Source organism: Oryx dammah, unplaced genomic scaffold, assembly GCF_014754425.2.
Source record: "Oryx dammah isolate SB20612 unplaced genomic scaffold, SCBI_Odam_1.1 HiC_scaffold_1, whole genome shotgun sequence".
Lineage (NCBI taxonomy): Eukaryota > Metazoa > Chordata > Mammalia > Artiodactyla > Bovidae > Oryx > Oryx dammah.
In genome coordinates, this window is record NW_024070185.1 from 1,578,363 (window position 1) to 1,605,323 (window position 26,961).

General features: G+C 44.2%; 1 protein-coding gene and 1 non-coding gene across 5 annotated transcripts in view; both read left to right on the forward strand.

The window, feature by feature from the left end:
• Positions 1 to 3,283: 3,283 nt before the first annotated feature.
• CLCN3 (chloride voltage-gated channel 3) overlaps positions 3,284 to 26,961 on the forward strand; it is a 97,171-nt gene continuing 73,493 nt past the window's right edge. For 2 of the 4 annotated variants that reach the window (XM_040228642.1, XM_040228886.1), the window contains exons 1-2: positions 3,284 to 3,517; positions 14,294 to 14,469. In XM_040228642.1, coding sequence (XP_040084576.1) covers positions 14,310 to 14,469 — 160 coding nt within the window. In that variant the 5' untranslated portion in view covers positions 3,284 to 3,517; positions 14,294 to 14,309. Of the gene's footprint in view, positions 3,730 to 14,293; positions 14,470 to 26,961 lie in introns of all 4 variants that reach the window. The other 2 variants (XM_040228956.1, XM_040228726.1) reach the window with 2 other exon arrangements.
• On the forward strand, positions 24,682 to 24,788 carry LOC120867940. The gene has a single exon (XR_005722085.1). It is a non-coding gene; the product is annotated as a U6 spliceosomal RNA (small nuclear RNA).

Here is a 26,961-nt window from a genome sequence, read left to right on the forward strand (position 1 = left end):
AGGTGGCAAGAATACACAGAAAAACTACACAAAAAAGATCTTCATGACCCAGATAGATAATCACAATGGTGTGATCACTCACCTAGAGTCAGACATCCTAGAATGTGAAGTCAAGTGGGCCTTAGGAAGCATCACTACGAAATAAGCTAGTGGAAGGTGATGGAATTCCAGCTGAGCTATTTCAAATCCTAAAAGGTGGTGCTGTGAAAGTGCTGCACTCAATATGCCAGCAAATTTGGAAAACTCAGCAGTGGCCACAGGACTGGAAAAGATCAGTTTTCATTCCGATCCCAAAGAAAGGCAATGCCAAAGAATGTTCAAACTACTGCACAATTGCACTCATCTCACATGCTAGCAAAGTAATGCTCAAAATGGAGAAGGAAATCGCAACCCATGTCAGTAATCTTGCCTGGAAAATTCCATGGATGGAGGAGCCTAGTAGGTTATAGTCCATGGGGTCACAAAGTGTCGGACACGACTGAGCGACTTCACTTTCTTTCTTTCTACAGTTCCTTTTGGAGAAGGAAATGGCAACCCACTCCAGTGTTCTTGCCTGGAGAATCCCATGGATGGAGGGGTCTGGTGGGTCTATGGGGTTGCAAAGAGTCGGACATGACTGAGCAACTAACACACACACACACAATGCTCAAAATTCTTCAAGAGAGCCTTCAACAGTACATGTACCGTGAACTTCCAGATGTTCAAGCTGGATTTAGAAAAGGCAGAGGAACCAGAGATTAAATTGCCAACATCCGTTGAATCATAGAAAAAGGAAGAGAGTTCCAGAAAAACATCTACTTCTGCTTTATTGACTATGCCAAAGCCTTTGACTGTGTGGATCACCACAAACTGGAAAATTCTTAAAGAGATAAGAATATCAGACCACCTGACCTGCGTCTTGAAAAATCTGTTTGCAGGTCAGGAAACAACAGTTAGAACTAGTCATAGAACAACAGAGTGATTTCGAATCAGGAAAGAAGTACATGAAGGCTGCATATTGTCATCCTACTTACTTAACTTATACACAGAGTACATCATGAGAAACGTTGGGCTGGATGAAGCATGAACTGGAATCAAGATTGCTGGGAGAAATATCAATAACCTCAGATATGCAGATGACACCACCCGTATGCAGAAAGTGAAGAGGAACTAAAGAGCCTCTTGATGAAAGTGAAAGTGGAGAGTGAAAAAGTTGGCTTAAAGCTTAACATTCAGAAAACTAAGATCATGGCATCCGGTCCCATCACTTCATGGTGAATATTTAGGGAAATAGTGGCAGACTTTATTTTTAGGGGCTCCCAAATCACTGCAGATGGTGACTGCAGCCATGAAATTAAAAGATGCTTGCTTCTTGGAAGAAAAGTTATGACCAACCTAGACAGCATATTAAAAAGCAGAGACATTACTTTGCCAACAAAGGTCCGTCTAGTCAAGGCTATGCTATGGTTTTTCCAGTAGTCATGTATGGATGTGACAGTTGAACTATAAACAAAGCTGAGTGCTGAAGAATTGTGCCTTTGAACTGTGGTTGTGGAGAAGAATCTTAAGAGTCTCTTGGACTGCAAAGAGATCCAACAAGTTCATCCTAAAGGAAATCAGTCCTGAATATTCATTGGAAGTACTGATGCTGAAGCTGAAACTCCAATACTTTGGCCATCTGGTTGGAAGAATTGTCTTTTGAAAAGACCCTGATGCTGAGAAAGATTGAAGGTGGGAGGAGAAGGGGACGACAGAGCTTAAGATGGCATTGGATGGCATCATCGACTCAAAGGACATGAGTTTGAGTAAACTCTGGGAGTTGGTGATAGACAGGGAGGCCTGGCGTGCTGCAGTCCATGGGATCACAAAGAGTTGGACGTGACTGAGTGACTAACTGAACTGATGGGCTTAGCTGCTGAGAGCCATGTGGGATCTTCCTGGACCAGGGATGGAATGGCTGTTCCCTGCATTGCAAGGCAGTTCTTAACCACTGGACCACCACAGAAGCCCAGAGGTTGTTATTCTCAGGAGATGAAACTCTGGGTAGAGTTTTATAATGTCTTCATCCTACTGTCACAAACTTCAGGGGAAAAAATTACACCTCAATACAAATGAAGCTAACACAGCAGAATTTTTGAATCTAGGTGACTGATCCTATCATGCCCATGATTAAAACATTTCCCTGTTATATGCAGTTACTGTAAGTTGACTTTAGACTTCTAAAACATAAAACTTTAGAGCATTTATCATATACCTTAAAGAAGTAAAAAACCATTTATGAGTTTTAAATGAACTTATTTCATCTGTCAGGTTTTCTGGGTTTGAAAATTTTCAAAGTAAAATTTTGGAAAGAAAAACTACTCAATAACAACAACAAAAAAGGTTTCCAACAACTGCCAGTTTTCTGGGATAAAACACAAAAGTCGTGGGCACAGTGGCTGATTCCTGCATCTCCCCTCCTATCCCCCTCCCACCTACAATCAGGTAACACCAGGGTACCATTCGCCTTTACCCTTCTTCCTTTCTGTGCCACCAGGTGCTGTTGACCCCTCCCCAGCTCCAGGTCAGAGTTCACTCTTTGCGATTCAGGCCGTCCGCACTCCGCAGAGCCCCATACCGGCCTGTCCTTGAGCGGCCCTCCCTGCTCTTGGAATCCGCACCGGCACACCTTAGGAGTTCCTCAAGTGTTTGCCAAGAGAAAGTCCATTCAGCTCTGCCATTCAAATCTTCCTCAGGTTGCGTGTTTTCTCTAAAATAGTCAATTTCCAAGCATTTTTGAGAATTCGTGCCACCTGTATGGGCTGGCAGGCTGGCTGTCCCCAGAACCAGCGCTCTCGCCACTGCAGACTCGCCTGCGGAGGCCGCAGTGCCCCTCCGCCCGGGGCTCGCTCAGCGCCCTTCGGCGCGTGCAGTCAGGTGCCACCTCTGTCCTCTCGCGAGGTCGCCACCAGGAGGACCCCACCGCCTGCGGGACATGACAAACCACCTGGGAAAGGTCACATCCCAATCGGCCCCGCCCCAAGGTGCCCGAGCCCCGCCTCCTGCCTCCACATGGCCCGCCCACCACACCTAAGGCCCGCCCCTGCAGCTACACGGCCCGCCCCCTGTTCCCAACAGGCCTGCCCTTGTTCCCAGCTGATTCTCCCACTCGTTCCTCACGACCCTCCCACTGCTCCCACAAAGTCCGCCCCCTGCCTCCATAAGCCCCGCCCACTATTTCCACAAGTCCCGCCCCCTGCTCCCTCACGGCCCAATGGGCACCTACGCGGTTCCAACCGGTCCGGACGCTGAGCGGCCGATCAAGGCTACGCGGTGACGTCAGGCGCCGACGCACCTGTCGGCCCTGCTTTAGCCGCTCCTGTCCGCTTCCCGGGGTCGCTGGGTCGGACCGGACGATTCGGAACCGCAGCCCTTCCTGCGGTACCGTCAGCCTGTGGCCAGAGTTGGGCCGAGTGCCGAGGAGGGGTGCTGGCGGCCGGCCGCTCCAGTTTCTCCCCGAGTTGGAGCATGGCTGCAGCTGTGGTCCCTCCAGAGGGAGGTGAGCTTTAAGGCGGTCGTGTTTGATTCTGGGCAGCAGCGGGTCGAGTCCAGGGCCCCAGAGCCGGCGGCTCCAACCTGATGCGGCTCCCGCCTGGCTGAGCCTGTGGGTCGCGGTCGCGGTGGGGCTGGGCGCGCCGGCCGTCCTCAAATGCGGAGCCCGCCGGCGGCGCAGGACGCGGCCCCGGGGCTGCTCTGCCTCTGAGCGGCGAGGTGAGTGATGGCGGGGGCCGGGAGCCGGCGGGGCCGGCGTCGCTTGCCTCGCCATCCAGATCTTGGGACGGGTTGGCCTGCGGGACGTTGACCCCGCCAGCGGCAGGTGAGGCCCGAGACCGTTCTTTAAGCTTGCACCTGCTTTCTTCAGGAACTGCCAAAAGACCTTTGAACAGAGTGGACGTAGGTGCCAGGAAGAGATTGTGGGTTTCACTTTCGCGAAATTTGCCCAAATATAAACTTACTGTTCAGTGTCACTTTTTTAAAGATTTATGTGTATCTGAAGCCATAGTTTGTGTGTATACATAGCATTTGTGTTTTGATCTTAAACTTGGGCTGGAAACCACCGTAGACACAGAAATTAATTTTTTATATAATGTGCTTTATTTGCACAACATTTTAAAACTGGAGCTCATAGAAGACAATTACGTACACCTTATGCATATTAGGGGCTGGAAATTGTGTTTCCTTTGGAAGAAAATTCTTTTTTACGAGATAAATTTTTTATGAGTGACTGCACTTTATTATTATTTTTTTATAATTCAGAAGTTCAGTTCTGCAAACTATACACTTTTTGAGCCATGCATTTCAGTTCCTTCAGCGTCATTGTGGTTTATGTGGTTTATTCAACAGTCAAAGGATTGTTGAGTCTTTACATAAATAATTTGATGTCAGTCTATTTTACTTGCTTTGTGAGTCACTAGAAAATGCTGTGTAGCAGGAGAGGACATGCAGGAGTTAAAATGCTCCTGTATAGATGGTTGATTTTCACCTTAAAAGGTGCCAGTGCTGATTGTTTTTTGTTACACAATAGGGCTTAAAAGCCAGGTGTGTGCCATACAGATATTTACTCAAATTAAGCCTGCAGTTTATGATCTCTGGTTGATAGGAACAGCCTGTTATTGGCAGAACCCAGGGCAGATTGCATCTCCTCCCACACCTTACCCCCCACACTCTTCAAAGACTGATTCTGTGTTTGAAAAACACCTGAAATTATTTTAAGAGGTCAATATGAATGTATAGCACCTACATCTTTAGTTGGAACTTGTGTTTTAGCGTATATTTTCAATCATATGCAAATGACTTTGCCTAGTCTTTGGATAGATCCAGTTTAGGGGAAAGATTTGCTCACATTATGGTTTTGTGTTAGTGAGTTGGCTGTTTTCCAGCTCATGTTGGTGATAGGCTTTCCATTTCCTGTTGTGACCTGTTGGTAATAATTTTCAGGCTGCTCAGGAAGCCAGATTTGATCTCTGTGGTGGGTCGAGCAGCATCCTGAGAAGCTGGGCCACTGTCACTGCTTTGTGGAACTTTCAGCTTAGTTTCTAGTCAAACTTTTCAGCAGGGACCTAAAATATGATAAGGGTTAGCATTTACTGAGCAAATTCTATAGTTCGGGATCTTTCTGAAGTGGTTTTGTGTATTATCTGAGTTCTCATGTCAGCTCCTTGGAGTTGGTGCTTTGATTTTTCCCATCATAGAGACGTGGAAACTGATGCATAGAGGATCTGATTATCTTGCCCAAGGTCTCAGTTAGTGTCAGAACGGAGACTGAGGCCTGACAGTGTGATTTCAGACCTCTTGCTATCAGTGGCTGCCCTTCAAGGCAAGTAAGAACAAAATACTGGAAGAAACGGTAGGGTGAGAGAGATGGTATCATAGGTCCATTCATTCTTCTATATAAAAGTAATATTCAATCATAGAAGCTCTGGAGTATCCTTTTTTTAAATTCTTCTTCCATGACTCGATAAACTGTTGTGTTTTTTTAAATTGTACTTTCACATGTGTATTTAAACATAGTAGCTATGATATATTTTGATTCTTAAAGATCATCTTCTTAACTGAAGAATCAAATGAAAGGTGAATCTACATGGGGAAACTGCCCATTTGCATTGCTGAAATATATAGAGATTTGATATGCAGCTTTGATTGGAATGAAGTCAGGTAAACATATTTCTTGCCCTCATGGGAAGTAGTTGAACAGTTTCTGTCTTATAAAATCATGAAAATTAGCTTTCAAAGTGTACGTCTTCCACAGCATCTTATTGTTGGGTTGTTTACCTTTTTGCTTGTGATAGTCTTAGCCTTATACTTGTGTGTGTGTTTTTCCTTTTAAAATCATCTGGCGTTTAACTTTTTTACTGGATCTAAAAAATATTTTGAATCTAGGAACTTTTCTTCAAAATAGCCGCTTCCTTTAGCAGGTTATGCATTTAGTACTTTTTCAAAGAAAAATACAAAAGGTGCAGTGATGTAGACATGCACCTATCTCAATGGACAGTAGGGTAAAATATCAACAAATGTTACATTGGGAAGAAAGCAGTTTAATTATCGTCGTTTCTTGTAAGTACTGACTATTTGTATCAGGATACATTCTTTAACCCGGTGATGTTCTGATGTGATCTACGTTTCATGATGTTGTAAGGGATGGAGGAACCAATCCTTTGCAAAATAGATTTGAGAAACTGTTAAGTTTTGTTTTCTCAAGAACCTTGCTCGTGCTGTTAGCTTCGACATTTCTAGGGGGTGTGTTTTATTACTCAAACTTATTTGCCCGCGAACCTCATGCTGGACCTGTGCTCTGTGCATAAACTCTCATCCGTACACGTCTTTGTTACCCTCTTGACTCCATAGCTTGATTCATGCTAGTGCTTTTGCGTCAGCTACCTAACCTCTTCTCTCATCTCTGCCCCAGTGAGGTCCGGCCTTTTTTTTTTTTTTATTCCCAGCTGTGTCATGATGGCTTGTGAGACATTAGTTCACCACCCAGGGTTTGAACCCAAGTCCCTACCAGCACTGGAAGCTCTAAGTCCTAACCTCTGGACCGCCAGGGAATGCCCTCCCTCTCCCCCCATTTTTAAGATCCAGGTCATGTATCTCTCCCAAAGAATGCTTGTCATCATCAGCTACAGTGGGATGTGGTCTTCTCTCTGAACTCTTCAAACAGTTCTGGTGTCTTTTGTGACGTGTGTCCCCTTTTATTATATGGATATTTACAAATTTGTAGGAAAAAGTTGTCATATCCCTGAGGACAGTAGCAAATGTAATGTATGCCATCAATCAATAAAAATTTTATTTGTATTGTATATTTTTTTTTACAGTTGCTGTTTTATAAGCTTCAGTAAAGGAATAAGTGATTCTGTTGAAATTCATGGTCACGTTTCATGCTCATTTAGCTCCTGCGATGTTTCTACCAGAAAGCTCCTTGGGGCCAAGTGATAGATTACTCAGGGTTCCCCCTCACTGCTGTCATCGGTCCTGAGACTCTTGTTCGTCTCTCTGGTTGCTGACACCCGGGATTTCCTTTGCCCCTGTCCCGTTGTGCCTGCTGTTCTCAGACAGCTGACAGACGCGCCTTGGAAGCTTAGCCGTGGTCCTCAGCCCTACCTATTTCCCTTGATGAGAAGCCAGAGCCTTGTTGGAGTTCTGAAGACTCCTCCCTCAGCTCTGGGCCCCTGAGCCGCATGTCTAGTCTCCCCCGTTCTGGGCCGCACTGCTCAGTGTGTGCAGTCTGGGGACCACGTCGGTGCTCAGTCTCACCACCCCCTTCTCTGGTCTGGCCTTGATCCTGCGTTTGGAAAGCACGCTCTGGTGTTCAGTCCTGTAAGCTTCAGGAGACGATGCTTTGCTTCTTCCAGCTCTTTTGAATCAGTTAAGCCAGAAACCAAGCGGGTGTCTAGATTCCCCTGCTCCCTGCCTCGCGTGTTGTTAGTTGCCGTGGCCTCCGTAGTCCTTACAGCCCTGTCTGCTCTGTCGTGTCACTGTGACTCAGTGCAGTGATGCCCTCATTGTTACACTCAGGGGTGCTGAAGGGTCCCCTGGAGTAAGGGCCCCGGGCTCCTCCCCAGAGCTGGTCTTCAGTCTCCCGCCCTGCTTGTCTGTCCACACTGCCGCCGCGGGTGGCTTGTTAAAGTTCACTTCCCGTCAGGTGACTTCTCTTAAAGACTTTGTGGTTTACCATGTGTTGACATGAGTGAGTGAATTGGTTCCTCAGCAGAACCCAAGAGCCCCTCCCTGCTTCTGGGCGCCTCCCCAGCTCCTCTCTAGTCCCCACCTCTTGCTGAGCTACCTGAGCAGGTTGTATTACGCTGCTTTTCCCCTTCATCGGCTTGTCGCCTCACGGTCGGCCTAGCTAATCCATCCTAACCCTGCAGCACTCGTGTCCTCTTTCGGTGTTTGCAGACTTTCCCAGGCAGCAGCTTGTTCCTGTCGTGTGGACTTGCTGTGCACCTCTCCTGTGTGCCTCTCATACTGTGTGCCGTTACATGTGTGTCTTTCACCTTCACCGCCTTGGGAATAGGGACCTCTTCTTACTCAGGACCCCCCAGCACATGCTGGGTTCTCAGCAAAAAGTTTGTCAAATACATTAATCAGTAACTTGGAAAATTGATTTTGCCTACTAGGTAAATGGTGATGCTGTAAACTGAGATAGTGAGGGGGGAGGACAAGCAGGTTTGTGCTCAGCTTAGGTCTTGTTGAATTTCAGTTCTTATACATCATCCAGGGGCTTCCCTGGTGGCTCAGAGATTAAAGCATCTGCCTCCAATGCAGCAGACCCGGGTTCGATCCCTGGGTCAGGAAGATACATCATCCAAGTACAGATAGATCAGTTTGTTATTCACACCATAGACAGTTAACTGATTCAGGAAAATTCTGTAGATACAGACAGACTATTCTAAAATAAATATGGGAAAGCAAAGGAACTAGAATAACAAAAACAATTTCGGAAAATAAGAATCAGGTGTGAGAAATCAATCTCTCCAACGTCAGGAGCTCCAGTAGTCAGGACCGTGTATTACTGCTGTAGGTTTAGAAACACAGATCAGCAAAACGGAACAGAGAACTCTGAAACAGATTCACACAAATAAGCCCAACTAATTTTTAACAGAGGTCCCAGAACAATTTAGTGGAAGGAAGATAACCTTTTTGGCAAATGGCATTGGAGCAATTGGACATCCACACATCCAGAAACAAGCTTCAGCCTGTGTCTTACAGCTTATACAGACATTCACTCAACATGGACTACAGTTGTAGTTCACTCACTCAGTCGTGTTCGACTCTTTGCAGCCCCATGGACTGCAGCATGCCAGGCTTCCCTGTCCTTCACCATCTCGTGGAGCTGGCTCAAACTTACGTCCGTTGAGTCAGTGGTGTCATCCAACCATCTTGTCCTCTGGACTAGAGTTAAATATAAAATGTAAAATTATAAAAGTTTTGGGAAAAAATTTGGGAGAAATCTTTGGTAGCAGATTTCCTAGAGTTGATGCCAAAAGCATAATCCTTCAGGGAAATATTGATAAATTGAAGTTCATCAAAGTTAAATGCTTTTGCTTCATGATAGAACCTGTTAAAGGGCTTCCCTGATGGCCCAGTCGTAAAGGATAGACCAGCCAGTGTAGGAGATACAGGTTTGATCCCTGGGTTGGGAAGATCCCCTGGAGGAGGAAATGGCAACCCACTCCAGTATTCTTGCCTGGGAAACCCCATGGACAGAGGAGCCTGGTGAGCTACAGTCCATGAGGTCACAAAAGAGCAGATACAACTTAGCAACTAAACAACAAACAAGACCCTGTTAGAAAGTAGACAACCAAGCTGCAGAGTGGGAGACAATATTTGCAAACAACACATCTGACAAAGGACTAGTATCTAAGATATATATTCTAAAATGCGAAACTCGGAAGGAAAACAGTTCAGTTAGAATTGGCAAAAGCTGTGGACACTCATATCGCTGAGGAGGGTATGCAGATAGCAAGTAAGCACGTAAAATATGCTCACCATTAGCCGTTAGGGAACCACGCTAAAAGAACCATGAGCTACCGAAACACACCTGTCAGAATGGCGAAACGCATATACCACCGAGTGCCGGTTTGGATGTGGAAAACCAGGCTCACCCAGACATCGAGGGGGCGGATGTTAAACTGGCGGTTTCTTTAGGAGCCAGACATGCAGTTACCATACGGCACAGTAATAGCAGTCCTTGGCTTTTATCCCGGAGAAATGAAGACTTTAAGTTCACAAAGAGATCTGTACATGGGTATTTATTGTGGCTTTGTTTGTGATAGCCCAAACATGGAAAAGAGCCAGATGTTCTTCCACAGGTGAATGGCTAAACAGACAGACATGGTGTGTGTGCACAGAGCACAACTCTGCCATAAAGAGGGGAGGGCTGCTGGCAGACCCCAGCCCCAGATGGCTCTGCAGAGAGTCCTGCCGGGTGCCGAGCGGACAGCCTGTCCCCAAGGGCGCGGACCACACGGCTCCATTTGCGCAGTGCTGTTGACGCGGCAGAGTTACAGAAATAGCGGGCTGTAGGTCGCCAGGGCTTAGGAACAGGCGGTGCTGGGGGACTGGAGGAGAGTGGCTGCGGCTGTTGAGGCAGCAGGAGGCGTCCTTGTGAGGGGAGGCCCTGTGTCAGTGTCTCCGCGTGGCCGTTGGAGGCGACGCAGGAGCTCTTTGAATTCCTTACTGCACTTGCGTGCAAAATCACCGTTGCTGTTCTGCCGCTCAGTCATGTCCGATTCCTTGTGACCCGTGGGCCACAGCAGGCCGACCTGCCTGTCCCTCGCCATCTCCCAGAGTTTGCCCAAGTTCGTGTTCATTGCATTGGTGATGCCGCCCAGCCATCTCATCTCCATTGTCTCCAACTAAAACGTTTAAAAAAGTGAAGCCCTCGTAGGCTCGTGGTGCTGTGCAGAAATGGGCGCGGCCAGGCCTTGTGCCGCCTTCCGGGGGACAGACAGCCGTCAGTTATCCCGCGAAGCAGGGCGACACTGCACCTGGGGCGTGTGCCATCAGGGGAGGCGGGGGACTCACCGTGTGCACTGGACCTGGTCGGGGCGGCAGCCCAGGTGGACGGGTGCGGAGGCAGCTTCGTTACAGCACGCGACTTTGCGGCGGTTACTGCAGCTCTTCGTGTGTCAGCGTCCTCGCCTGTGAGATGGGGATGACGGTAGAGCCTGAGCTTTGGGACTGTGGTTGTGGTTAGTACAGATACTAAATGAGTTTGTAATGTGCTTAGGGTGGTGCCTGACATATAAACTCTGCTGGAGAGTTTGTTCACTGACTACAGGGTGCTTGAGGTGAGAGCTGAAGGATACATAGGACTGTCACCTCCATGAAGAGGGCAGGACCCTTTCCACGCCCAGGGCGCAGCTGAGCCTGGGCAGGCACCGGGGCAGCCTCGTAGGGCCCAGAGGAGGGTGTGTGTCTGGGAGAGGCCTGGCTGCACGGGCTTGTCTGCTGTGTTGAAGACTTTGCTGGCAAAACGTGGTGAGAAGTGATTAAGGCCTTAATCCATGGCATGGGGAGAGGTGAGCATCAGGCCTGCCCTGAGAAAAGATCATGCTGGCTGCAGGGTGGAGAAGAGATGCGAAGGGCCAGGGTGATGGTGCACGGATCACTGAGGAAGTCACTGCAGCGCACCAGTTTTCTCCCTGGGGATTTTTCTCGGATTAGCTCTACTCTTCATAGCTCTACAGGAACATATTCGCAAGTCACTGTGTCTGTTAAAATGATTTGAAATGGTTTTAAATATGTTTTTGACAGTTTAAAAGGAAAAATAAGACTGTAGTATTCATTTTTTTCTATGCAGAATTTCAGTTGCTGTATTACGGTTTAAATAGCCTTTTGTGATCAAGCCTGGGGATGGAGTTTAGAACCTGAAGCGGTTTAACACTGGTGTCCATATTCCTTCTGTGTACTTACTTTATGCTTTCATGGATTCCTGACTATTTTATAGCAGTGTTGAGCAATAAAAATACCTGTGCTGCAAATACAAGCCACATGTATAACTTTCAATTTCTTAGTAAGCACATTAAAAAGAAAATGGTAAGATGAATTTTAATGATATATTTTATGTAACCCATTATATCTAAAGTATTATTTCAGCACACACGTGTGTCTTTAGTCTTACATGACTCTTTGCGACCCCGTGGACTGTGGCCTGCCAGGCTCCTCTGCCCATGGGATTGCCCAGGCAAGAACATTGGAGTGGGGAGAAAAGAAAACAATACTGGAGTGGGTTGCCATTCCCGCCTCCGGGGGATCTGCCTGGCCTAGGGGTGGCACCTGTGTCTCCTGCATTGCAGGCAGATTCTTTACTGCTGAGCCACTGGGAAAAGCCCGTTTGTTTCATCACAGAATCAATGTAAAATTATTAGTGAAAGATTTGGCATTCCTTTTTTTATGAAAGCACAGGAATCCTGTAGATACTTCTTAGAGCCATGTTTCAGGGCTAGTGACTGCTGGTCAGACAGTTTAGCCCTACAGGTTTTTGGGTTAATAAAAATAGTTTTTTAAAGTTATTGAATTTATAGAAGTAGAACTTCTATAAGAACTGATTTTAATAAACTTTGAAACAGAGTTGGTTGCTCTTGTTACAAAGAAAGCTGTGAAGTTTAGATGTATCAGAGGTGTTTGTGAAATGAAGTTTTCTAAACACCGCGAAAGGGTTAATTTACAAGTTATCACTAACAGTTTTTGAGGGACTTCTAGGGACAAAATGGAGGAGCTGTGTTGGAACTTGCTGAGGGAGGGCCCAGGACACAGTTTTACTTCAGCGCGATTTCTCAGTGTTGTACAGCCTCTAGCAAATGAATGTCCATTGACGCATGTTATCACAAGTATTAAGCCCTTCCAGTGTGACCGTCATGTAAAGAAGTGAAGAATAGTGTCTGTGTTCTTTGCAAAACCTTAGTGGATGTGCTTTGCTACATCAAAATAAAAATGACTTTTGAATTGATAATGCTTTTTTTTTTTTTTAAACTTTTCGTTCTTTACCCAAGAGCCACAAGATTGAATTTGATCACCTTTGTGGACACTGCAAAGTTCTTAGCATGAACAGTTATTTTCATACTATTCTAACATTTACCTTGAAATAAAACTCTTGTTTTAATATATTCTAATGGATCTCTGTATAATAGGTCATTTTTGGTAGAGGTAATCATGAAACATCAGTAAAGTTGCAAAGAAGTAAATATTTAAGATTTTCTGTGTAACTTAGGTGCTAGTTTTTGGTTATTTTACCACGACCAGACTAGCATTGTAGTTGGAAGGCCTTGTTTATTGAACACTGAGTGCGTCTCTCTTTTTACCTACTTGGTTAAGTCAACAGTCTGATATTTGATCACTGTTACCTGCGTATTATGTTCTACTTACTGCGTAAGACGTTCAGACCAGAGCTCTCAAGCTCCACCTTCTCTTAACTTCTCTTTAAGTTAGGTAATTTATACATCTTTTAAAAGTTGTTGTTGTTAAGTTGCCCAGTCGTGTCTGACTCTTTGCGACCCCATAATTTTTATTTAGAAGTTACTTCTCCCCAACCCCAGCCGCACCTGGCCAGAGAAAAATATCCTGAGGACTGGAGAGTGTTTTGACCTTGAAGGCTTCTGTGCTAGATTGCAGCACTGAAAGTGGACTGTGCGTCGCTCCGCTCACCTTCACTCATGTGTGTGCTCATCGTGACAGAGCTGGCAAATCTCGCTTGACCAGGCTTACTGGATGGGCTGCTCCTGCGACTCTAGCTTTCAAGTCCCACCCACAAAGCTTTCGAACCTCTTGCTGGTGTCTCGCTCACTCCTTTTGATGTTGAGCAAGTAGGTAGATGGCATTTAAAACACCAAGCTGTTCAGGAGTTACACTGTTCTAACAGTACGGAGTAAGAGCCTTGAAAACATGTTCTTGCTTGTTAATTCTCTTATGGAAAAAACTGCAAATAGTGACCCATTACCATATTTTCACGGCTGATATTTGACTATGGGCTTTGAAGCTTTAAATTTTAAAGTGAAAGGAGAATGGAATTTTACAGGTGTTTAAATGACATTACTTTAACATTAGTATTTATACCTGGTGAGATATCCAAAAGGTACTAGTATCTCCCTTTCATACCTGGTGCGTCAGCAACTGTTCCTTTCTCCCGTGGGCAACTGTCTTAGAACTCTCTCCAGAGGTGGTCTGTACACGCACAGCCAATTATGTGCTGCAGGTCAGCCTCTACCGCAGCCCCCTTTCTTTGGGTGGAAGCCCCACATATCTCGTGGTTGTCATTTAGTTGCTAAGTCGTGTCCAACTCTTGTAACCCCATGAACTGTAGGCTGCCAGGCTCCTCTGTCCATGGGATTTTCCGGGCAAGAATACTGGAGTGGGGTGCCATTCCCTTCTCCACGGGCTCTTCCTGACCCAGGGACTGAGCTCTGGTCTCCTGCACTGCAGGTGGATTCTTTGCCATCTGAGCCCCCAGGGACGCCCTTGCATATACTATAGTATATTGTAAGCACTTCTCTGTACTTTGTATTTTGAAACAGTGGATCTAAGAGACTACTTTATACCATTACCTGAAGAAGTTCTTCATTCCTTTTTACAACTGCTTGGTGAGAATAGAATTATTAAATGATCCCCCAAGACTTAACCCAATAGAGTTAGCTATTGTTATAGTAATGAAGTTAGTATTTTTTTTTTAATATGAGATCAGAAGTTTTCTTTAAATTGTTAAAGTAGATGGTTTTTATTATATGTTGTGAAAATGTTAAAGCCATTTCTCCCCTTCCCCCCCTGCTTTTTTTTTCAGATAACCAGACAGCTAAATGGAGTCTGAGCAGCTGTTCCATAGAGGCTACTGTAGAAACAGCTACAACAGTATAACCAGTGTGAGTAGTGATGAGGAGCTTTTAGACGGGGCAGGTGTTATTATGGACTTCCAGACTTCTGAAGATGACAATTTGTTAGATGGTGACACAGCAGTGGGTAAGTTTGACATTGGAGCTCATCGCAATATTTGTCATCATGAATGTCTACTGGTAGACATTGTTTTATTGAGGTTAAGTTTTGGGATGGCTTTGTTGTTTTATTTTTACTTATTTATTTGGCTGGGCTGGGTCTTAGTTGCAGCATGCGGAATCTTTAGTTGTGGCATGTGAGCTCTTAGTTGCGGCATATGGAATTCAGTTCCCTGACCAGGGGTTGAACCTTGAGCCCCCTGCATTGGGAGTGTGGAGTCTTAGCCATTGGGCCACCAGGGAAGTCCCTGTTTCCATTTTAATTGCGGTGATTCATGTAATCATTTTAAAGTGTACAGTTCACTGGAATTTAGTCCATTCACGATGTTATACAGCTGCCACTGGTGTCTACTTTTCATTTGTTGTTTAGCCACTCAGTTCTGTCCAACTCTTTTGCAACTCCATGGACTCTAGCCCGCCAGGCTCCTCTGTCCATGGAATTTCCCAGGCAAGAATGCTGGAATGGGTTGCCGTATTCTTCTCTCAGGGATCTTCCCCAACCCCGGGGGTCAAACCTGAGTGGCATGCAGTACAGCTAGATTCCTTACCACTGAGCTACCAGGGAAGCTCAAAAGAAAATCTCATATATGGATAAGCATAAAAATTTCAGTATAATATATTGCAGAGAGGTACACAACTGTAGCTGAAGCAGAAAAGCAAAAGTTACGGGGTATATATTATATATAGAGAGAGACAGAGACATACAGAAAGAGATTTATTATGAAAGATGGGCTCATGTGATGGCGGAGGCTGAGAAATCCCACCAGCGGCCAGCTGCATAGTGGGAGCTCAGAAAAGTTGGTGGTGTGGTTCCAGTCCAGATCCAAAGGCCTGGGCACCAGTGGAGCCAGTGCCTAGAGGCCCAGTCTACGCCTGATGGCCCAGGTCCCGTGGTGCTGATGTCCGAGGGCGGCTCCAGCAAGAGGAGAGTTTTTAGTCCGCCAGTTCAAATGCTCATCTCTTCGGGAAAGGCCCTCGCAGACACACACGGACATGATGTTTTACTGGCTATCTGGGTATCTCTTTGCCCAGCCTCGTTGATACATAAAATTAGCCAGCACAATAATCACCATGTCACAAGCATGGGAATGAATAAATTTCTATGAAGTAGTTACACTCATATACCTCAAATAAGATATAAAACATGACCAGTTTCCCAGTAATCTGCCTGTGTTCTCCCTTCCAGTTTCAGAGGTAACTGTTATCTTGATTTCTGTCACCACAGATTACATTTGCAGGTACTTAAACTTTATACAAAAGGATTTATACTATATATACTCTTTTGAGTCTGGTGTCATTTACGTGTGTTTTGATTCACCTATGTTGTTGAAGATAGCAATAGTTAGTTAATTTATTTTCATTGCCATGTAGTATGCCATTTGTAAATACACTTCAGTTTATCTGTTCTATCCATCATTTGTTGTGAAACACATTTAGGTTTTTAAAATTAATTTTTCTTAGATTTTGGCTGTTGACAATAATGGTGCTGAGAATTTTCAGGTGCATATATTTTAGTGCATATCATGTACACAGTTGTGTAGGATTTATCCCTCAAGATGGCCTTTAGATGACAGGTGTGTGAATGTCAGATCCTGTCGAAGGTGGTTACAGTCTGTACATCGTGTCAGCAGTGTGTGAGAGTTCTGCTTGCGTCACGTCTTCACTAATATCTGATGTTATTGGTTTAAAAATTTGGGCTCTTCTGATGTGGGTGCAGTAGTCTCAAATTTTGGGTTTGATTTACAGTTGCCTAATGGCTTATAGCACCCCACTCCAGTACTCTTGCCTGGAAAATCCCGTGGACGGAGGAGCTTGGTAGGCTGCAGTCCATGGGGTCGCTGAGAGTTGGACACGACTCAGTGACTTCACTTTCACTTTTCACTTTCATGCATTGGAGAAGGAAATGGCAACCCACTCCAGTGTTCTTGCCTGAGACTCCCAGGGACGGGGGAGCCTGGTGGGCTGCCGTCTATGGGGTCGCACAGAGTCAGACATGACTGAAGCGACTTAGCAGCAGCAGCAGCAGCAATGGCTTATGAGTTTAAATGCCTTTTGTGTGTTGTTTGGCTTTTTAGATAGCGTCTTTTGAAGTGACTGTTCAGTCATTTTGCCCAAGAGGTCTTTATGCATTCTGATTGAGTCCTTTGTTATATTTATGTATTGCACATGTCTTCTCTTGCTCTTAATAGAATCTTTTGATGAAGATCTGTCAATTTTAATGAAACCCAGTTAATGTTTTCCTTTATTCTTTATACTTTTCCTGTTCTGTGTTAAGATAGCTTCCCATACATACCTCAAGATCAAGAAGGTATTCTCTCCTTATCTCCTAGAAGTTTTATTGTTTGTACGTCTCTTGCATTTAGTCTTGTAATCTAACTGCAGTTAATTTTTATATGTGATGTAAGTGTTCAGATTCATTTTTTCCTATGTGGATAACTATTCGGCCCATATATTGAAAAATCTTCCATTTTCCAGTGTATTGGAGAGACATGTTTCTCATCTATCAGGTGGATGTATTTCTATAGGTCTGTTTCTGGACTTTTCCCTCTGTTACACTGAAATATTTGGCTATCTTTGTACCAGAATGCAGGTGGTGCTAGTGGTAAAGAACCGCCAGTGCGGGAGACAAGAGTTCGGCCCCTGGGTGGGGGAGGTCCCCGGAGGAAGGCGTGGCTACCCACTCCAGCGTTCTTGCCTGGAGAATCCCCATGGACAGAGGAGCCTGGAGGCCTACATCCATGGGGCCTCAAAGAATCGGACACAATTGAAGGGACTGAGCGCGCGTGGACACACCGAAACCCAGATATGTATGAGTTTTGTTTCTTGCGTTGGTTTTATGTAAATGTAGTCTGCTTACATTTAATGTAACCACTGATATTTTTAGGGTCAAGTCTACTGTCTTTCTACTTCTGTTCTGTTTGTCACAGTTGGTTTTTTTTTTCCCACCTTGCTTCCTTCCCTCCAATACTGTTAAGCATTCTCTTAAATTTTGTTTGATGGGTTACTCTAGAGATTATAACATGTATTCTTATTAGTTCTACTATAAATTAGTACTTTTCTTTCTTGACATATTTTTTGTTGTTATTCAGTCGCAGAGTCATGTCTGACTCTTTGTGACCCCATGGCCTATAACCTTCCAGGCTCCTGTGTCTGTGGGATTTCCCAGGCAAGAATCCTGGAGTGGATTGCTATTCATTTCTCCAGGGGATCTTCCTGACCCAGGGATCGAACCCACATCTCCTACACTGGCAGGCGGATTCTTTGCCACCAAGCCACCAGGGAAGCCCTTTGGACATATAGTCGGTACTTATTTATTGAATGAGTGAATTAATTACAAATAAAATGAGTCATCAAGCTTGGTTATATGCCTTCATTTTATTCCTGACAGCTGAAGGATCATATAAGTCATTTGACAGAGTTAAAATAGTGGAAGAATTAGGATGAAACTTAAAGTTAGTGGATTCCTTCCAGTTTTCATGGTTGCTGCTGCTAAGTCGTTTCAGTCGTGTCCGACTCTGTGCGACCCCATAGACGGCAACCCACCAGGCTCACCCGTCCCTGGGATTCTCCAGGCAAGAACACTGGAGCAGGTTGCCATTTCCTTCACCAATGTAGGAAAGTGAGAAGTGAAAGTGAAGTCGCTCAGTTGTGTCCGACCCTCAGTGACCCCATGGACTGCAGCCTTCCAGGCTCCTCCGTCCATGGGATTTTCCAGGCAAGAGTATTGGAGTGGGGTGCCATTGCCTTCTCCGGTTTTCATGGTTAGGGTGGCATAAATGAGTGCTTTTACCAGTTTATGGGAAATGTAAGGGCCTTAGGATATTTTAGCCCCTTTCCTCCCCTCCTGCTTTTTGTGCTATTGTTGTCTGCTATTTTAATTCTTTATATATTTTAAACTGCACAAGACATTGTTGTTGTCTTATGTCGATACCTGTTTAGGTTTCGCAACTTTACTTTTTCCGGTGCTCTTTATTCTGTCCTGCATTTTCGTGTTTCTATCTGGGATAATTATCTTTCTGCCTGAAGAACTCTCATTAGTATTTCTTTTAATTGCAATCTGCTAGCAGTAAGTTCACTTAGTTTTTGTGCAAGCTTTTGTTTTATCTTTATTTCTGAAGGATATTTTTGCAGCTGTATTCCAGATTTACATCAATCTTTTTTGAACACTTCGAAGATATAATTCTCATGTCATTTGCCTTCTGTTGAAAAGTCAGTTGTATTTTTCCCCCAGTCTGGCTTCTTTTAGGCTTTTTACTTTGTCTTTGGTTTTCCTGAAACCAAAGCTTAGTCATAGTGTGCCTAAGTGTAGTTTTCTTATTGTTTATCCTGGCTGGGGTTTAGCACTTCCTGAATTGTGACCTGTTTTTTTTTTTTTTTTTTCATTTTTGGATAATTCTGACCTGGTGTCCTCAAGTATTGTTTCTAGTATTCCCCTCTGCTTTCCTTTTCAGATGCCAGTCACATTTGTTACATCTTTTCACTTGTGTCTCTTATGCTTTCTTCTATATTTTCTTTTTTAAATTTGGATATTTCACTTCATTGGGGTGAATAGCAAGGAACCTGGATCAAGTATTATGTGTGGTTTTATAGTGAAGTGAGGTAAAGTGAAGTCGCTCAGTTGTGTCCGACTCTTTGCGACCCCATGGACTGTAGCCTACCAGGCTCCTCCATCCATGGGATTCTCCAGGCAAGAATAGTGGAGTGGGTTGCCATTTCCTTCTCCAGGGGATCTTCCCGATCCAGGGATCGAACCCCGGGTCTCCCGCATTGCAGGCAGATGCTTTAACCTCTGTGGTTTTATAAGCAGCAGCCAAAAGTGGCTGCACCTCTTCGCTCTCCTACTCTCAGTGACTGAGAGCTCCTGCTGCACCTGTTCTTGTCAGTTTTTGATGTTGTGTCCATGTTCTGGAGTCTGGCTTTTGTCACAGGTGTGTAGCGCTATCTCATTATTTTTTGTCAGGTTTTGAATTTCAGTTATTTATCAGCCATAGAATTCCCATTTGATTGTTTTTAAATAGACTAATGTACTCTGGGAGAAACTCTCTGTGGTTTTTGTGTATGTGTGTGCTTTTTTTCACCTCTGTACTAATCACTTGTTTAAAAGTTCATGTCTGAGTCATCTCATGTTGAGGTCACCTGTGAGTCTGTATCTCTTGCTTTTTTCCTCTTGGTTTCCTCCTTTTGACCTTAACTGCAGATGGGCTCCGGAGAACGTGATGGCACCCCACTCCAGTACTCTTGCCTGGAAAAATCCTGTGGACGGAGGAGCCTGGTAGGCTGCAGTCCATGGGGTCGCTGAGAGTTGGATACGATTGAGCGACTTCACCGTCACTTTTCACTTTCAGGCATTGGAGAAGGAAATGGCACCCCACTCCAGTGTTCCTGCCTGGAGAATCCCAGGGACGGGGGAGCCTGGTGGGCTGCCATCTGTGGGGTCGCACAGAGTCGGACAGGACTGAAGTGACTTAGCAGCAGCAGCAGCTGTGCTCTGTAATTCTTATTGAGTGCTAAATGTTGTATGCAAACACTTACAGGTGCTCTGGTGAAGGTGATATCTTCACCAGAGTGTATTTAGAATTTCTGGCAGACGGGTAGTCCAGGAGCCAATTGCAATGATCCCATCAAAGATGGAGAGAATTTGCAGCCTGGTTTCAGGCTTCCTGAGGTTTAGTCTGTTTTTTGCTCACTTTAGTTTTAGGGCAGAGCCCTTGAGGGTCTAGGAGAAAGCCTGGCGTATTCACGAAGGCTCTCGGTCTCTGTGTGCCTGGCTGAGACTGATGGCGGCTCTGCTCACCGTTTCAGGTTCCGAACCGCTGCCCTGTGCTTGGTTTCTCAGCCTCTCGCTCCTGAAGTGTAGGAATTGTAGCTGTTTGAAGAGAAAGGTATCCTGGTAGGAAGTGTTGCGTCTCTTTTCTCCAGGATGCTGGCCCTTCGAGTCCACTCCCAAGTGCTTTTGTCTCTGTGGCCCCAGGAGATGGGTGAGAGCTCTCAGCTGGAGAGCACGGTCATGGTGCTGCTGTGAACCGGAAAAGGCTCCGGGCAAATAGACCAGGCTGTCGGGGAGTACCTGTTTGACTTCTTTTCACAGTGTTGGCAGTTCAGGTTCTCACTGCCTTGTATCTTGAATGTTTGATTTAGAAAAGCAACAACAGTGTTTTGCTGTTATTGGTCATTTGCTCTCTTCCTTGTTGGTGGATTCTTTCCCCCTAATTTTAATTACTAAGTTATAAACCAGATAAACACATATATTCATAATTTGAAAAATCAGGTGAAATTTAACAACATACCCATTTTTCTGTGTTTAAGTAGCTCCCTGGCCCTTTATATGAAGCACTTAGAAACTGAGGGTAGTAGAAAGACATAGGAGGACCAGCTCTTTGCATCTTTCTAGGACTGGTGATGTCTTCATTTATAGTTTTCCACAGGAGAGTGTGTCACGTCAGAAGGAAGGAGCAAGGGGACAAAGAAGAATTTTCTTTTGTTATCATTATTTTTTTTAACCAGGAAGGATATTTTTCAAAAACCCCATCAGTAGACTTCCTCTTCCGTCACTGGCCAGAACTGAGTTACATGCCCACACCTAGACTGATCCCTGACTAGGAGGATTACTGACTGGTTAGAACAATCCTGATCTGTCCCCTGCGGTTAGGCACGTTACCAGCCACACAAAATGAAGGTTCTGTCAGCAAGGGAGAAGTTGGAACGACAAGGGGTAAGCGGCTATTAACGTTTTCCATGCAGTCTGTCCTCAGAAGTGCCTGGTTGAAGGTGCAGGTTGTGGAACAGCGGTTGACAACAACTATGTAGGTGTAAACTTGGGTGGTTACAGGTTCTAAATGTTACATCTTGAAAGTGTATTACTATTAATTTTTAAAAGTTGTTTGACGTGGACTACTTTCCAGTCTTTATTGAATTCATTACAACATTGCTTCTGTTTTATGTTTTTGTTTTTCGGCTGTGAGTCATGTGAGATCTTAGCTTCCCAACCAAGGATTGAACGCACACGTCCTGCATTGGAATGCGAAGTCCTAGCCACTGGGCTGCCGGGAAGTCCCCAGAAGGATATTATTTTGATACCTGTTTAGAATTGTGAAGAGTGTTCTAGAACAGGAGATAAGGCATGAAGGCCCAGTTGGGAGAAAAGGGATTATGTTGTGAGACAGCGAATGTAGCTGGTAGGATTGGTAAATGGCAGTCCACTCAAGTACTCTTCCCTGGAAAATCCCGTGGACAGAGGAGCCTGGTAGGCTACAGTCCATGGGGTCGCAGAGTCGGACACGACTGAGCGACTTCACTTTCCACTTTCCTTTTACTTCTCTCAGCAGAGCGGACGTGGTTCTCTTCACAGTAGCTGGGGAGGGCTATCCTGGAGGAAGTGTGGCCCCAGGGAGACCTCCCCATCTGGGCCGGGACAGGTGTCTGAGGGCAGAGGTCATCCCTGAGTCTGGAGCATGGAAGTGGGCAGTGGGACACGCGGTTGAGTGTTAAGTAGTCTTTGACTTAATTTCTCTTTACAACACCAGAAAGTCATCAGTCACTAGAGAGAACTGTTGGTGTCTGGCTTGGGTGTTGGATAGAAACCTCACGTTCACTGGCGCGCCAGTTGCAGTGCTGCACTTACACCATGGCGCTGCCAGCTATCAGCTGCGTAGCCCCAGCCAGTCACTTGGCCTTAGAGCTTTCCTCTGTAACTCGTAGTGGTTCACCTGTCTTCTGTGTTCCTTCCCCGTGGGTGCCTTAGGCTCGGTCCCCCAACTTGACCAGTTTCCTTTGAACTTAGCAGTCAGGTGAGATGTTGGGAACATTCCTGGTAGTATCAAAAAGGAATATAGCCCTATCTAAAACTGGAATACGACTCTGGACTAGGATTTAGATTGCAGAGATAAACCACTGTGGAGTCCCCTGACTCCAGTGAATAATCGAGTTACTTACATGTTGCATAGCTCTTGTTTTGAAAATAGCTTAAAGAGATGGACCCATGGACCTCAAAGATGAAATCAGCCTTATCTGCTCAGAGTGAATCCTAAATGATACAGAATATGCTGTGATTAAAAAATAGAGCTTATCCATAATGATAATGATGACTAATTGGTAGTATCAAAAGTCTATAAACTAGTGAAAAGCTGACAAATTAGACTTGATATGTGTTTAAGTATATTGAATGAGTCACGTTAGTCTGTAATTCAAATTCTATAGAAAATGCAAAATTTTTCATTAGAAGTTGCAGGAAGAAAGGGCCAAGATTTTGTTGTCAGAGTTGTATTCATTAAAGAAAGCCATATGGTTCTTGATTCGTTGAAAATGAAACACACAAGCGTTCCTCTGCACAACCTCTGCGTGTTATTCCTAAATGTACTGGCCTCACTGGGAGTAAGAAAACTGAAAACTAGAGTCAGCCACTGTTCAGCAAAGGAACTCTCAATGGTTAGTTTGTGTTGATGACAGTAATGAGTTTAAAGTTTAGCTCCTTACATCCCTTTTTATCATGCGTGAAATGTGAATAGTGTGGCTTACTTGCTGTGTCAAGAGTCCCTCCCACGTTTCTAGATTGTTTGTGAATGGTAGTGTCATAGTCCAAGGGAAAGCGTGCGAGGAGCGGAAGCACCTAGAGGGCTCACTCCTGACCCCTCCACATCTGTTGTTGTGTGGTTGCTAAGGCATGTCTGATACTTTGCCACCCCGTGGATATAAAGAACCTTAAACATTTGGGAATACTAGATTCAAATGTAAGCTGTTTGTTTTTTCCCCAAGACCACGGGGCACATAATCACAGGGTCTGGAATGCAGAGACACCACATGTGAACAGATTGTGGTGTTCTCTTTCACCTGTATACCGCAAGCTGAGCCTCAGAACTCAGAGAGCCTCATAGCACACGGAACTGCAAGGTGGACTGTCTGTCCTGGTCTTGTGACCTGTCCATCTTTGCTAGAACTTCCCTTCCCTTCTGAGCTCTTACAGAGAATCCAGCATTTTCATTTGAATAGATGTAGCTTTATTCAGAATGTTTGTGTTTGGGTCTCATGTCCCTCTGGGTGGCACATTCACCAGTACTGTCTACACGAGGGATTTCAGGGGAGGAGGCCTGGAAAGTGGAGTCTGAGGGGCCAGGCCAGAAGCTGGCTGGCCATCTCCTTGGATGCCTCTCAGGGTTTAGCAGACCTCACAGTCCAGGGTCCAGGCCTTAGTCCTGCAAACCTGGAAGCAGGGCATTAGCCCCGCCAACTGAGCTGTTGCTTAGAAGTGGATTCATATTAACCAGGATCTTAGATCTTGTTAGATAAAAACTGCTAATGTATTTACAATGAGAAATACACTGATGTTCTATGTCTTTTGAGAGAAAAGACGTAAAGCAGCATGTAAGGACACACAGAATTCAGGACATAACTACTTTTTTGAGAAGGATGGAGCAAAAGGAAAACAGGTTGAAATGCAGGAAACCTAGAGATGAATGTTGGTGAAAGCTTAACAGCCATGTACTTTCTGAGGGGAGACTGGGAATTTGGCTCTAAGCTTTGTAGTGGGGAGTGAAACTAGGAAACCTGTTTAGTTAAGTGGTTCTCAGTGTTTATGAGAGAAAAACTCAGTTTCTCAGCAGATTCCCTGTTACTGATTTTAAGATAATCCATTTTTGAGCAACATGATGGAATGATTCCTTTCTACGTGCTAGGCTGATTTTCAGGACTGTGATTGCAGTAAACAGCAGTAGTTTTCACAGGGCTTTCTTTTGTAATAACATCCATTAACATCACCTGCTTGAATCACAAGGCCTGATTCCACGAGGGCACTGTTACTATATTGTACAGGCATCGATTATTTATGGTGTTCTGGCAGGATCCATAGATATAATTCAGACTGTTTTGGAAAAGGCGGACAGCATGGAGTTTCAGAAGTCATCAAGGTGTATCACTATTGTCATTTTATTTTATTTTTTGGTGGAAGGTTTTATATAACATTACATAGCAGTGATTTTAGAATTATATTTTGGAATTATAACAGCTACGTACTTATATTCAGCTCATTTTCCTTAAGCATTTGAAGAGCTTAACACAACCTAAGACTGAATAGAAGGCACTAGAAGTCCCCTTAATGAAAAGTGGAGGCTGTACTCATGGGGAGGGTCAGGGGCCTTTCTTGAAAATCATTTTGTATCTACTAGAAGATACAAGTAAACGATGAACAGTGCTCGCTTTGGCAGCACATATACTAAAATTGGAATGATACAGAGAAGATTAGCATGGCCCCTGCGCAAGGATGACACGCAAATTCGTGAAGCGTTCCATATTTTTAAAAACTCTCCAGAAAGCAGGAATAGAAGGAACATACCTCAACATAATAAAAGCTATATATGACAAACCCACAGCAAACATTATCCTCAATGGTGAAAAATTGAAAGCATTTCCCCTAAAGTCAGGAACAAGACAAGGGTGCCCACTTTCACCGCTACTATTCAGCATAGTTCTGGATGTTTTGGCCACAGCAGTCAGAGCAGAAAAAGAAATAAAAGGAATCCAAATTGGAGAAGAAGAAGTAAAACTCTCACTGTTTGCAGATGACATGATCCTCTACATAGAAAACCCTAAAGACTCCACCAGAAAATTACTAGAGCTAATCAATGAATATAGTAAAGTTGCAGGATATAAAATCAGCACACAGAAATCCCTTGCATTCCTATACACTAATAATGAGAAAGTAGAAAAAGAAATTAAGGAAACAATTCCATTCACCATTGCAACGAAAAGAATAAAATACTTAGGAATATATCTAGCTCAAGAAACTAAAGACCTATATATAGAAAACTATAAAACACTGATGAAAGAAATCAAAGAGGATACTAATAGATGGAGAAATATACCATGTTCATGGATCAGAAGAATCAATATAGTAAAAATGAGTATACTACCCAAAGTAATCTACAGATTCAGTGCAATCCCTATCAAGCTACCAGTGGTATTTTTCACAGAACTAGAACAAATAATTTCAAGATTTGTATGGAAATACAAAAAAACCTCGAATAGCCAAAGCAATCTTGAGAAAGAAGAATGGAACTGGAGGAATCAACCTACCTGACTTCAGGCTCTACGACAAAGCCACAGTCATCAAGACAGTATGGTACTGGCACTAAGACAGAAATATAGATCAATGGAACAAAATAGAAAGCCCAGAGATAAATCCACACACATATGGTCACCTTATCTTTGACAAAGGAGGCAAGAATATACAATGGAGTAAAGAATATCTCTTTAACAAGTGGTGCTGGGAAAACTGGTCAACCACTTGTAAAAGAATGAAACTAGATCACTTTCTAACACCACACACAAAAATAAACTCAAAATGGATTAAAGATCTAAACATAAGACCAGAAACTATAAAACTCCTAGAGGAGAACATAGGCAAAACACTCTCCGACATAAATCACAGCAGGATCCTCTATGATCCACCTCCAAGAATACTGGAAATAAAAGCAAAAATAAACAAATGGGATCTAATTAAAATTAAAAGCTTATGCACAACAAAGGAAACCATAAGCAAGGTGAAAAGACAACCTTCGGAATGGGAGAAAATAATAGCAAATGAAGCAACTGACAAACAACTAATCTCAAAAATATACAAGCAACTTATGTAGCTCAATTCCAGAAAAATAAATGACCCAATCAAAAAATGGGCCAAATAACTAAATAGATATTTCTCCAAAGAAGACATACGGATAGCTAACAAACACATGAAAAGATGCTCAACATTACTCATTATCAGAGAAATGCAAATCAAGACCACAATGAGGTACCATTTCACACCAGTCAGAATGGCTGCAATCCAAAAGTCCACAAGCAGTAAATGCTGGAGTGGGTGTTGAGAAAAGGGAACCCTCTTACACTGTTGGTGGGAATGCAAACTAGTACAGCCACTATGGAGAACAGTGTGGAGATTCCTTAAAAAAATGCAAATAGAACTGCCTTATGACCCAGCAATCCCACTGCTGGGCATACACACCAAGGAAACCGGAATTGAAAGAGACACATGTACCCCAATGTTCATCGCAGCACTATTTATAATAGCCAGGACATGGAAACAACCTAGATGTCCATCAGCAGATGAATGGATAAGAAAGCTGTGGTACATATACACAATGGAGTATTCCTCAGCCATTAAAAAGAAGACATTTGAATGAGTTCTAATGAGATGGATGAAACTGGATCCGATTATACAGAGTGAAGTAAGCCAGACAGAAAAACACCAATACAGTATACTAACACATATATATGGAATTTAGAAAGATGGTAATGATGAACCTATATGCGAGACAGCAAAAGAGACACAGATGTGTAGAACGGACTTTTGGACTCTGAGGGAGAGGGAGAGGGTGGGATGATTTGGGAGAATGGCATTGAAACATGTATACTATCATGTAAGAAACGAATCGCCAGTCTATGTTCGATACAGGATACAGGATGCTTGGGGCTG